At 38.6% G+C, this 14,221-nt stretch overlaps 1 protein-coding gene across 1 annotated transcript in view; it reads left to right on the forward strand.

Annotated features, from left to right (window-relative positions):
- LOC105467102 (SPARC (osteonectin), cwcv and kazal like domains proteoglycan 1) overlaps positions 1-12,715 on the forward strand; it is a 514,664-nt gene extending 501,949 nt beyond the window's left edge. Inside the window, exons 9-11 of the mRNA XM_011716483.2 lie at positions 2,995-3,057; positions 8,591-8,728; positions 9,227-12,715. Coding sequence (XP_011714785.1) covers positions 2,995-3,057; positions 8,591-8,728; positions 9,227-9,417 — 392 coding nt within the window. The 3' untranslated portion in view covers positions 9,418-12,715. The remainder of the gene's footprint in view (positions 1-2,994; positions 3,058-8,590; positions 8,729-9,226) is intronic.
- The last annotated feature ends 1,506 nt before the right edge of the window (positions 12,716-14,221 follow it).

The following is a 14,221-nucleotide window of genomic DNA, read 5'->3' on the forward strand; positions in this document are numbered from 1 at the left end:
TAATGAAAAAAAGAGACAAGATTTGGAAAATAGAAGAAAAGATACTGGGATATTTCATATAACCCAAAGTCAGACAGGTCGGCCTGCTGGGGGATTCAGAGTAGGGACAGGTAGCCAGTGGCAGATGCTCTGACTTTACCTCCCTCTGCCTGGGGGGTGCACCTGAGTATGGCAGTCACAGTTAATGGGACCAGCAGAGACTGGCCCACATCGGGAGAACATACAACTACAGGCATAGCTGGCACATCTCACTGCCAGGAAAGGAGGATGGCTGCTAATATGAAAATATTTAAGTTACGGATGCATAGACAATACACACACAACAAAAACGTGAGCATTCAGTGAAAGGTAAGTACGTGTGCATGAGATTTCAAGATATGTTCTTAAAATTACTAGTCAAAAGGCATGTGCCTTTTAAAATTTGAGCAATATTTCCCATTTGACCTCACCTCCAAAGAGGTTGTAACAATTTTTACTTTCACCAAAAATATATGAGAATACCTATTCTCTATGGCATTACCAAGCTTCTTGATTTATGAGTTAGGTTGAACATCTGTACATACGAAACATTCTTGAAATGTCTATATGTTCTTTGTATATTGTTTCCATCAGGTTCTTGTGTGTTTGTTTTTTAAGGATATTGGAAATTTTCTGGTCATAGGTATTGTAAATATTTTTTCCCAAATTACAGTTCATGCATTTTTGTTAGGGAGAAATTTTAAGATAGCTAAGCTTCTCTATATTTTATGGCTTCTAAGAAGCCATAAATCTTAGAAAGGTATTTCTCACTTTATCTCTTATGTTTCCTTCATAAGAGGAAAACTTTTGTTGTTCACTTAAATTCTGTATTACACAGTCAAGTAGGCTCCCAGCCTCCCTGGAGATGGTCATCCAGTTGCTATACATATTTAATATATATATTTAATTATATATAATATATAAATATATTTTATATATTTAATATATAGCTATATTATATATTTATATTTATATATTTATATAATATAGCTATATTAAATATATAGCTATATATAATATTTATTTAGATCTATTGATCTATATTTAGATCTCTATTATGATCTGTATTTAGATCTATAGATCTATTGCTGAATACTCTGTTCTTACTGTTAATCAGTTTTAGACTTTTAAATCACAGTTGTTTTATAATATGTTTTAGAATCATCCTTTGCTGCCATTAATGTTTTTCTAGAATTTTCCTGGATATTAGTATGTTTCTTTCCCTCTGTGAACTTTAGCATTAGTTTATCCAATTAAAAACAATTCCTATTGGTAATTTTTAAGTATCAGGCAAAATTAGATTGATCAAATAAAAATCAATAGCAGTATAATATGGAATCATTTTGTTTTAGAACAAGGTCTATCAACCAGTGGTGTTACATTTTTTAATTTTGTTCTAACAATTATACTTCCCTTGTATTTTTTATTGTTACCATTGTAAATGAAACAGGGTTTATTTTTGCATTATATTCTCTCCCTGGTGGTTGTTTCAACATTAATTTTGTTCCCAACCACCTTACTAAAATCTCGTTTTGTTTATAAGTTATTCTGGTCAGTTTGCTTAGATTTTTCAGGTGTGCAATCATACCATCTGCAAATAATTTTTCTCTTCATTTTCAATTTTTATACCTCATTTCTCTTTTCTAATTACATTTGTTAGTACCTAAAATCAATGTTAAAATAATGACCATTTAAAAATTTTTGTCGTGTAAATACTTGTAGTGATTCTCAGCATTAGGCCTAGTGGTAGTTTCGGGTTTGAGTTCATATTGTAACATCTGATTTTTAGCCTGGTTTCCTTACAACACAGAGCCTGTGTGTTAATGCTTTGCTTGGAGGTAACAGTGCCACAGCTGGCCACATGGGACGTCTCAGGATAGACTGCCCTTACTCTTGCAGTTGCTAAAAGCCAGAACCCCTACCTGTGGCACAGCATCCAGGAAATGCTACCTTTTATAATCCAGATGAAATTTGCTTCTCCTTTCCTTTGATGTTTTCAGTTGATATATTTCTCCTTTACTCTGAAAGCATCTTAAAACAAGAAGTCAACAAAATGTATTTTACAAGCAGTTTCTCTCATGGAACAAGCAGCAAGACCAGGTAGCATTGTGCAGTCTACAGGGTGAGAGTTGTAAATAGTTGCTTAGATACTTTATATGCAAGTGTGGGGCCTGCAGAAAGAGGCAGTATCAGCCAAAGAGAAGAGCTCAGAGAACCAGAACTCCTCTGCCAAGGACAGGAGAACCATGAACAAATAGCAGAACTCCCAGAGCCACAAGGTCTGCCAAGGCAAATTATGGTAAAACTCTGAAGAATTTTTGCTTGGAATGAAACTAACTTCTTTTCTATGACATGTATTTTGTCGCTGAGGACCCAGAGGCTGGGACAGGTGAAGAGACTTGCTCAAAGTATTCAGCTAGGAGGTAGCAGAGCCTAAAGTCTCATCGCTGCCTCGCCAGATCTCTTCTGTGTCTTCATATTGTCCTTCAAAGCATGTGTTTTACTTTCCTGGGGTAGTGAGCCATGAGGTCTGAAGTAACCATTCCTATCCATCCTTTTCTACAGCAAAACCTAGGCTATATAAGTATTTGTCACCTTTGGTGGGTTCGTCTGTGGATTCAGAACACTTCCCCACTAATAAGCCTTGGCTGATTACTTGCTTCCTGATAGAAAGGAAAAAGTCTATTATACCACCTATTAGATACTTGGTATTTGCTTGAGTTGGTGCTAGAAAGAAAAATTTCTATACAATGTAAGTAGCCCCCAAATACTATTTTAAGTGCATTGTGGTATGAGGTTTGTTTTTTAATTAGTAACACTAATGGCCCAAATTTGTTTTGTTGCATAGTAACAGCATATGGAACAATTGCACTCCCAGGTGTGTCATTGTCTACATTTCACATCAAGAGTGAAGTCAATCATTAGCGATTATACTCCATACCATCTGGAAGCTGACTTTCAGAAATTATTTTTTAGGTCTCCCTTGCCAGAATGAAATGAACAGAATTCAGAAGCTGAGCAAGGGGAAAAGCCTGTTGGGTAAGTACAATTTCTTGCCACTCATTTACCAACAACTAATTAAACCAGCCATGTCCCTTGTAATGATCAGCATGGCAATGGTTATTCAATTAGGGCTAGTGTTTCATGAAAAAAATGCCTTGTTTTACCCCAGGCAGCTGGACATAAACAGAGGACTGCCTGGTTGAGAACTGCTATGTGTTCTTTCGGCAGGAATAGTGGTTGGCCAGGGCTGGAGTCTAGCACCTTCTCCACTGCTAACTCCTCCCTGATCTTAGGCTAAAACAAATGTTGGCTTTTTCTTTCTAAGTAAGATCATTGAATGGTGCTCTCAAGTGCTCTTTCCAGTGCTAAAACTATCAAGTCTAAAAATTACAGCATTTCCTCTATTCCCCAGATAGGGTTGTCTGTTGAAGGAGGCAGATGAACTGTACTCTCTTCAGAATTTATCAGACAGGGTTGAATGACATGCATGTGCTTAAACCTATTTCTGCCTTCACCTAATCCCTCCAGGAAAGTGTGCAGGCTCTTTGGACACCACGGAAGCAAGTGGGTTGAGTGAATATATGTTCCCCTGACATGCACATCTTGCAGGCCTCTCAAAGTGTCCCTGTTAGCTCCAAGCCTGCCTTCTCCAGCACGTGGAGGAAGTCCTGGCATTTGTCATAGAAACGTTGGCCATTCTCATTGGTTTTCTGAAGAAAGGAAGAGCCTGCTTCGCTTTCCTTGCTTTTAAAAAAAGAAGTGTCAGCTGAAACACAGTAATACAGAATTATTCCTGTGAAGCATTCAGAGGCAGGTGCATTCCCCAAGCAGCCTGCCATTTCAGAAGTTTCTCTATTCATTTGAAGGAAATGAATAGAGAAGGAAATGGGCAAGTTTTCTTGCAGATTGTCAAATGTAGGCAGTCTATGAATTCCAGTGATTTCTTCTCAGGATTTTTTGAGCGATTTCAAAATGCATGTAGACTTCCCCAAAGTTGTCATGATTTTGAACTCTTTGGGCCTACATTCTTCTGCTGAGTAAAAGGACGTAAAGATATATTTCTGGTCTGAAGGCAAAGTGGCTGGATCCCCCCTCCCTAGGTTTTTCCAGTGCAAGGACTTGTGTTTATGGATCTCATTTCTCCATGTGGATATTATTTTGAGTGACATACCTATGATCCACAGGTAGTTGAAGAATTAGTACATTGCTGTTTATTAAAACATTCTTTTCATGCAGTATAGATATCTTAAACATTGCCTCATTGGTAAGGGCCACCTGTGATAAGAAGTCTCATTTACCCCAGTGCACATGAATGAAATGCCTACCTTTCTTTTAAACCCCATTTTGTTTTAAAGCCGGCTTTATCAATTTCCTACTTACGGAGATTACTCCAGCTGACTCAGAAAAAATGTCATTTGCTTACAAATTCTTTATGTATTCAGGGGTATACGGAGTAAATAAATAAAACAAATTATTATCAGCTATAATTATCACATTGTAGATTTAGAGCAGCACCTACTTCTTACCAACCCAGGAGCTCAGCCCATTTTTTCTTTTTCTTTTTGGTCCAAAGAGGAGCCAGCTCTCTACATGTTCTCTTTCTTTGCAGTCCTTGATTATCTGTTCACAAATCTCTTTTTGGGCTACTGACAGCATCTACATTTTCTTTTTTATCTACTGCTCTTTGAAAACTAGAGATAACATGCAATGGCATACACTCCTTAATGAGAGGGTGGGCACCACTAAGCTTCTAACTGTGACATCAGCAGCCTTTCCTAAGTGATAGATATGGTGTTTCATGGTCTCATTTAATGTCTGAGAATATGGTCATCTTGGTATAGCCTGGTGAGTAGCATGTTCTAGACTAGACCCTAGAGTCAGGTGGGTCTGGGTTTAAGTCTTGATTCAATAAGTCTTGATTCAAAATAGGAGCAATCTGTCCCTCCCATGCCACGCTTTTATTCTGGGATTGTTCCACTAAATAAAAGGCAAATTTGAAAATGTGAGCAAGCTCACAAAAATCAGAAAATTAGGGCATAGAAAGATACAGTGGTAGGCAGGAACCTCTGTTTTCAGGAGGCTGATGTAGATGGTGTTACTACCCAGATTATCTTCCATAGAAGATGCACACTCTCATGAAACACACACACCCTGTAAGGAAAACCAAAACTAAAAACTGTTATAAATAAAGATTACCCACAGTACGATGAGAATCAGGTTGACATCAGACCTACTGTTGGCAACACTGACTTAAGAGAAAATACTGTCTTCAAAGTGCCGAGGGGAAATAACTGTGAACCTACAATTTTAAATTTATCCCAATGATCATTCAAGTGTGATGCCAGAGATACTCTGAAACCATCTAAGATTCAGTCAGCTTACTAGCCACAGACTCACTTAAATATCACTAAAGGATTTATTCTACCAAACAACAAATGATCCCAGAAAGAATTATTCAGATGCAATAATGAAAAAGAAATGACATGCTGCTAACTGTAAATAAAGAAGACCAATAAAATAGTTTTATAGCAACCTAGAATTAAAATTCCAGACAACTGGGGGAAGTGAGAAAAAGGTAGTAAGAATGTGTTAAGCTTCTAGTTTGTTCATGGAAAAAAATATATATATATATAAATATATATATATAGACTAAATGTAGATTTCTTGATTTCCATAGAAGGCAGGAAAAATGGTAAGTAGGAAACAGATATGGTGGCAGAAATTCTGTAATCAATCACAATAAATGTGAACAGGCCAAAAATATTATTATTGATTAGTATTTTAAAGGAGAGTTATAACAAAAATAATTCCACAGAAAGTTGAAATTAAATGAGGGTAAATACTCTTTTTTAAACAACATTAATATCTGACAAAGCAAATCTGTTTTTTACAATGCAATCATCTTGCTGAAATATCTCTCTTACTGTATTTTGCCACCAGTTGCTGATTAGACATGCCTTGCTTAGTGACAGGTCCTCAGAAATGTGTCCTTAGGTGACTTTATCATTGTGTAAACATCATAGAGTGTACTCACACAAACCTAGATGGTGTAGCCTATTGCTCCTAGGTACAAACCTGTACATTATTTTATTGTACTGAATACTACAGGCAATTATAACACCATGGGAATCATTTTTATATCTGAACACAGAAAAAGATTAGTAAAAATATGGTGTTGTAATGTTATGGAACCACTGTCACATACACAGTCTATTGACTAAAACGTCACTATGTGGCACATGACTATACTCATAACTTAAAATGGAATAGAGCTGTAAGGGAGAATTATATCCACAGTGGTCTTCAGAAACTTTGACATTTTCTTCTTGAAACTTACAGTTCAAGTAGACAAAGACTTGTTAGCATTCACACTTACATATGTATTCCTGAATCTAGGCATTGAATGTAGTCTTTCAAACATCTGCCACAGACCATACCACAAAAGCAAATTCAACAAATTTCAAATAAATGATCACAGATCAAACTTACTGGCCACGACACAATAACAATAGAAGTAAAATATGAGATTACTAAATCCCCATACATTTGGTTTCGTGAATACATATTGATCAAATATGAAGTAAAGTAAAATATACAAAATATCTAGAAATGAATGAAAATGAAAGCATGGTATACAAAATACATGGGAAACAACTAAAGTGAAACTTCATAGCTTCAAATGCATTTATAAAAGAAGATCAAAATGAAATTCACTAGATTTAACTTAAACTATAGGAACAACACAATTTTCTGAACAAACTAATGAAATAGACAAACATTTGACAATATGAAGAAGTGAAAAGGCTCAAATAGTGTCATGAATTCAAAAGTAGGATTTAAGCTCATAGAAGAATACTGTAAACTTGTGGTTCTCAAACTTTAGTGTGTACCAGAATTAGCTGGAGGATTAAATAAAGGAACAGATTGCTGAGCCCCACTCTCTAAACCTCAGGTGGGGCCCAAGAACTTGCATTTCTAAGAGGTTTCCAGGTGGTGCCACTGCTGCTTGTCCTGGAACCTCACTTTGAGAACCACTGCTGTAAGTCAATTTATAACAATTATGAAAACCTAGTTGAAATGGATACTATCAGTTACCAAATTTTGGTAATAGAAGACCCAAGTAAATCAAAACCAGGAAATTAATCAAAATGCTACTTTCATCCCTCAAAATGGGCACCAGGCTCAAGATATTTTTATGGGCAAATTCTTCAAAAGAGAGATTCTCATAAAAAAATATCTAGAGCTTACCTGAATCATTTTATGAATTAGGAACTTCAATAGAAACAATGCAGAAAACACCAAAACAAAATTATATGCCTCAATCACTGTATTAGTCCATTTTCACACTGCTATGAAGACATACCCGAGACTGGGGTAATTTATAAAGAAAAAGAGGCTTAATGGACTCACAGTTCCACATGGCTGGGGAGGCCTCACAATCATGGCAGAAGGAAAGAGAGCGTGTACAGGGGAACTGCCCTTTACAAAACCATCAGATCTTGTGAGACTTACTGACTATCATTAGAACAGCATGGGAAAAACCCACCCCCATGATTCAATTACCTCCCACAGGGTCCCTCACACAACACGAGGGGATTATGAGAGCTACAATTCAACATGAGACTTGGGTGGGGACACACAGTCAAACCATATCAATCACTTAGTAACATACTTGTAGATTTGTGCCACTAGCAATCCATCTTGTTAAAAGTATATAAAGCATAAAAAACATGATTTTCTCATGTTAAAAATATAATTAATAAGAGTAGTACCCATTCAAGGTTTAAAGGGAAAAATTAGAACTAATCAAAGAAGGAATTTTGCTTAACCTTGGGCAAATTGTTTAACTCCAGTTTATCACTTTTTTTTTTTTTTTTGCCTATAAACAGCGAGATAGTAATAGCAACACCTTATGGTGATATTGGCATGGCTTGATGAAATAATGCAAGTAAAGCACTTAGCTATTATTACCTCTTTCTTAGAGGCTAGAAGACAGTGACAAGGAATAGCTTAGAACTGTGTGATCCATAGACTGGTGGTGTTCATAGAACATTTGTTACTAGTCAGCAGTAGTTAATGCATATAAAAAGTTTTGTAACAATTTCACAGAGTCACTTTATGTGGTTGGGCAAAGTATTGGTAATGCTGGACTTGATATTTACTAGCGGATGCCTTGGGAAGATTAATTTTCCTAGACATCAGTTTCATATTAAAATGTAATGATGGTACGTATCTCTTAGAGTTGTGGGAATAAGAGATTCCGCAAACATATGTGTATGTACACATACATATGTAAGCATGGTTTAGGTCAGTGCCCAGAATAGAAGTGTTCAATACATGAGAGCTATTATCATTCCCATTTAAACACTGACATCCTTAGAGCTCATTGCATTTGGGCCTCTAAAGGTTAAGGGCCCTGTAATTTGACTAATAGCCAACCATCCCCATCCTCTGCTGCTGGCCCTGCAGCAGATATTCTGACATGTGAGCCCTCTTCCCTGTGTTGAGGGGCATTAACCCCGAGTATCTCTGCATGTCTCTGATTAAAGTTGCACCTTTTGTTCCCCAGGGGCCTTCATACCTCGGTGTAATGAGGAGGGCTATTACAAAGCCACACAGTGCCACGGCAGCACGGGGCAATGCTGGTGTGTGGACAAATATGGGAATGAGTTGGCTGGCTCCAGGAAACAGGGTGCTGTGAGCTGTGGTGAGTAAGGCCTCCTGCATCAGCCCCACAACGACCTGGGTGGCCTGTGGGTCCTCACTGTGTAAGGATCTCTGCAGAAGAATGTCGAGAGGTAACTCCAGTCTACATTAAGTTCATAATAGAGGCATAGTAACCCTGAAATCACATGAGCTCACATGTAGCTAGCTTGGCAAGTGACAGGAACTCACTATGAACAGAGAAGGGAGTTAGACAGAACTGCTGTAGGCAAAGAGCAACTTAGGCTGCCTTCACTTCTCATTTAGGGTTGTAAACATCCTGGGAAGGTAGGAGCATCTCAAGAATTCTAGGGCTCTTAAGAGAACACAGTTTGTAATCTGTGCCCTGAAGACTCACCTCAGTGGGGCAGGGATGTTCCTGTTTTCAGAAAGTAAACTGCTTGGTTTTACCCTACAATTAAGTTACATGCAAAGGAACCCCTGATGTGGGTCATGAGGTATAAGTGGAAACTAACCTCAACTCTTTTCTTCAATCTTTCAGAAGAGGAGCAGGAAACCTCAGGGGATTTTGGCAGTGGTGGCTCCGTGGTCCTGCTGGATGACCTAGAGGATGAACGGGAGCTGGGACCAAAGGACAAAGAGGGGAAGCTGAGGGTGCACACCCGAGCCGTGACAGAGGATGATGAGGATGAGGACGACGACAAAGAGGATGAGGTCGGGTACATATGGTAGTGCCCACAAGAAAGAGGACACAAGTTTTGCACAAAATTGCAAGTCACTTCCTATTCCTGCATTTGTATCTAAGACTCCAAGGCACCAAGGTCTCTTCTCCATTGTTGCTCTCTATACCCGACCTAAGGTTTGGAAGACAACTGCTTGTTCCCAGAGGATTCTGATTTTGCATATGTTTGTATGGGAGAAAGGGTGTTGTGTTTTGTTGTTGTTTATTTTTTGGATAGGGAAATGGCTGACTTAATTAGAGCCTCCTTCCTTCCTGTGAGATTTTTCCAACAAGCATGTGATTTATGTGGAATTCTGACAGTGCAGGGAGCCCCCACCCTCTTAAACGTCAAAGTCCCTTTTTGATTACCCACACTGGTGGTTATTACAGCATGGTTCCCAGCCTTACAGTGTCTAAGTGCTTTTCTTGTGTCCTGTAGATGTCGTGAAAAACAAAAAACACACCACACTGTACCTTTTCCCCCTGCCCCCATTACTCCCAGTGTTTATTATTAAAAATTAGTTTTTTTCACATCATTATATCCGGCTTCCTATAAACAACAGCCTTAATTCAGTCAAGACTCCCTTTGGGGAATTCATTTTATTAAAAATTGGTGTCTGGATACTTCTCTGTACATGCATAAAGACTGTGTGTGTGCCCTGCACACATACCTCTCAGAAAAAGTGTTTGGGTATCTTGAAAACTCACTTGAAAAACAATGATAAATTTGTCAGCTTATCCAGACCTGGAACAAAATTTCTAGAAGAAGAAATTTGTATCAAAGTCCTTTTTTGCACTAACAGTTGGCTCTTGCAGGCTGAGGAGGTCTCTTCTCTGTGCATCAGCAGAGTTACCGAAAGCCTCTGATTGAGCAAAAACCTCCGTTTGCCTAAATCACTTTTCTCGCAGAAGCCATGCGACTCCCACACGACACGGGCAGCTTCACAAGCCATCTCTTTCATTTCTGCTTGAAGCCCCCTTGGCTGCAGCAATCCTGTACGCCATAGGTTCCTTCCTTCCTTACCTACTCAAGGGCTTTTTCTAAGGCGTGCACACATATCCCCTGTTCTCTGAGAAGAGAGTACTATGGTGTTCCTTAAGAGAAGAACATTTCTAATTCTGAACTCAATGTTTTGCTTTTACTCCCTTTCTACTGACAAATCATGATAAGGGCACAAAAGCTGTACAGATTTTTTTTTTTAACCACTCAATCCCAAATGGAGGCCTACAAAGAACGTCATAATAGCACATGGAAGCAAACCCTGGGTTTTTAAGAGCAAATTCTGTCCCCCTCTCACTCCCCACAAATGACAAGATACTAATGAAGAAAGTTCTTCACCATACTGTTTGTTTTAACTAAACTCACTCCTCCAAATTTGGTAGGGTCATCATCCCTACATTCCTTAGGATTTCTCTCCCTATCAAGCTGGCCCAGATACCAGTACCAAACAGTAGTCTCTGAAGTTCCCCCATTTCCTTCAGTACCAGTCTGTAAGCTCCTGCCCCACCTGGTTTTCATCTACCAGGATGCCCTCATCAGAATCAACCATGCAAGCAAGCCTTTCTGGCCCACATGTCTATGTCTTGCCTTCCCCATCAACTTCAGCCTGTCCACACAAAAGCCACATAAACTCAAGCAGAAATATGTTCAACCAAACCATGATCACAGTGGCAGCTGACCAATTCGCCATCCCAGATTGACCATTTGGATGTACCAACTCACCTTAAATTAGCATGTTCCAGTCCTTGCATTGGCTGAATAAAGTGGCATCATACCTACAGTTGGTCTTAGATAGTAAATGAACTACTTGATATAGCAAAGTCTGTTGGCTTTGTAAATAACCCTGAGGTTTTGTACTTACTTTCCCCATAGGAAGACAGACCATAGGCAAACTCTGTATTGGGATCTCAACTCCATCACCTTTGTTTCAATATTCTTTTCTCTCTTGAACAAAACTGAGATAATTTAGAAAACAGGTGCTTAATTGTAACAACATTACTATAAAGTATATTAAAAATCAAGACATTATAAAATCTCAGTTTAGATCACCAAAGAAAATCATTGTTACTATCTGCTTTGAGCTTAGGAAAATGTACAAGAGAACAGATTAAAATTGAAAAATTGATTTCACTTAGAAAAACTTCTAGGAACAGGGTGAACCACTGATTTTAATTTGCCTAATTATCTTATGACAAGTATCAAATTAAGATGACACTTAAAGATCCTTAGCATTAACTTAATGATGGAGAAGAGTGCTCAATAGACAATTCCCGGTAAGGCAATGAGATGCCATTTTCAGAGACATTCTAAGAAGATATTTTGATTCATCAAAATATTAAATAAAAAGCCCTCATCAGACTGGAACCCCCAAATCGATGGAGCCACATTAGTAATACTTTTCATGCCTCACTTTGACATGACAGCATGAGATTTTTAAAAGATCTTTAATATTTTCCATGAGTACTAAAGATTATGAGTTACCTTATGCTTAGAAGTAGAATGTTTGCTTTCTTCATTTTGGAAATAGTCCTCCGAAAAGTCCACTTGTACCAGTGACAAGGAGTCACTTGTACAGTGACCAAGTACACATAAAATACTGATTATAAAAATAATATGGTGATAAACTAGTCCCTTGTTTGATACAGGTATTAAGCTGAATCCTCACGAATTCACTTTTGAAAAGTTCTTAATGAACAGTTTTATTCTTATTCCATAAACAACTCTTTTAATACAATTTCCTTGGTATCCAACTTAAATCCCAGAATTTTGTTCCACCCTGCTTAGTTGTTTGCTTATGAAGGTATTCTTGTTTCTACCAATATTCTAGGCATGAGAATACCCTATTACTGAGTTGGAGGTTTTGTATCTCTTTCTCCTCCTTTATGCCCATTTTCTTACCCACAGTGGCAAATGACAATGTGTCTGTTCAGGTCTGCCCCCACCACTCATCCCAGGATGCCACTCGCATTTTTTTCTTGTTACTTGACCACGCTGTACAGTAACATCCAAGAGCCCGTTCTACAGTGGGTGGTTTTGGTCTTTTTATAACTTTTTCTCAAAGTCACTGATGTTTGTCCCTGTTAAATGTATAGCATTGTAATGAGAGCCCATCAAATCCTGAGTGTCAGTTTGTTGTCCCTATTGTAGATGAAATAGTGACGTAGCAAAAACCTAGTAAATTCTGAATGCTTTTCCACGTAGACTTATCTGGAATGTGAACACAACTCTTTGGTTAATAATAAATGCTTAACTGTAGTCCTGAGTAGGTGCATTTCTGTCTGTCTCAATAAATTTTACTTTGTCTGCAACATCTGAGTGTTTGTATTTCATTGGGTGGAATGTACATTTAGAAGGTCATGTCCCACACGCAATCACTACAGTATAGTATGAGCAGACACAGGGGATAGCTAATAAGGCTCTGTCGGGACTTCTGATTGTGGTGGGGAGGTCTGCCTGCCGGTGGTCTAGCCTGGCGCCTGCAGCACCTCTGGCACATACATGCCCTGTGCTACTCAGTCTAGACCATGGGTCCCCAAAACCTGGGTCACAGACCAATACCAGTCCGTGGCCTTTTAGGAACCTGGTTGCATAGCAGGAGGTGAGCAGCGGTTGAGTGAGTGAAGCTTCATCTGTATTTGCAGCCACTCTTCATCACTTGCATTACTGTCTGAGCTCTGCCTCCTGTCAGATCAGCAGTGGCATTAGATTCTCATAGGAGTGAGAACCCTATTGTGAACTGCGCATGCAAGATATATAGGTTGCATGCTCCTCATGAGAATCTAATCCCTGATGATGTGTCACTGCCTCCCATCACCCCCAGATGGGACTATCTAGTTGCAGGAAAACAAGCTCAGAGCTTCTATTGATTCTACGTTATGGTGAGTTATATAATCATTTCATTATATATTACAATGTAATAATAATAGAAATAAAGTACACAATAAATGTAATGCACTTGAATCATCCTGAAACCATCTCCCTCACCCCTAGGTCCATGGAAAAATTGTCTTCCATGAAACCTGTCCCTGGTGCCAAAAAGGTTGGAGACCACTGGTCTACAACCACTCACCTGAGCCCTTCTTTTGGCTGCCTTTGCCTCTCTCAGGCTCCAGCTTTACTCCTTGCCTATCAGATTTCACTCTTGTCATCCTGTTTACAACCTTAAAGTTTTAAACTCTGCTTATCCTTTCCCTCCCCAGCCAGTTATTCTCCAATTCTCTGAAAAACAAACAAAAAACAACACAACTTACCTCTCTTCCCTTTATGGGGACCCTAGGGTCTCCTCTCTTTGTGAATACACCACATATTTGTCAAACATCAGAAAGCAGCCAAACTGGAACAGGAATTATTTCCGTTTCCCTTCTATCCACTTTTGGGCCAATGTGTCTATGACTTAATTATACCCTGAGTGAGTAATTTCTCCATGAGCTGAGGTAGAAACTATCTTATGAATAATTCCATTCCTTTACCCTCTGGACTAAATTTTACAGACAATTTACAGATTGACAGTTCAAGAAAAGTTGCTTCATAAATCCGCAAAATAACTAAGCAGGAGAACAAGGACCAATGTAAAGTCTCTGAGGTAGTTAAAGGGTACATTAAAGAGTTGTTGGCGTTTGTGAACACACTTCAAATTCCTCTCAAATCAGCAGGTAAAACCCCACATTTCTCCTAAAGTTGCACCTTCATGGATGCCATGTTAGTATGTTAAAGGCCAAGACTAACAGAAGAAGAATTGGAAGCCAATTTTCGAGCTTTGTTTATAGAGCTGAACATAAAGGTCACGGTAGTTTCTTAAAGTTCTTAGTGGTAAG

Source organism: Macaca nemestrina, chromosome 6 (genome assembly GCF_043159975.1).
Source record: "Macaca nemestrina isolate mMacNem1 chromosome 6, mMacNem.hap1, whole genome shotgun sequence".
In the NCBI taxonomy this organism is placed as follows: domain Eukaryota; kingdom Metazoa; phylum Chordata; class Mammalia; order Primates; family Cercopithecidae; genus Macaca; species Macaca nemestrina.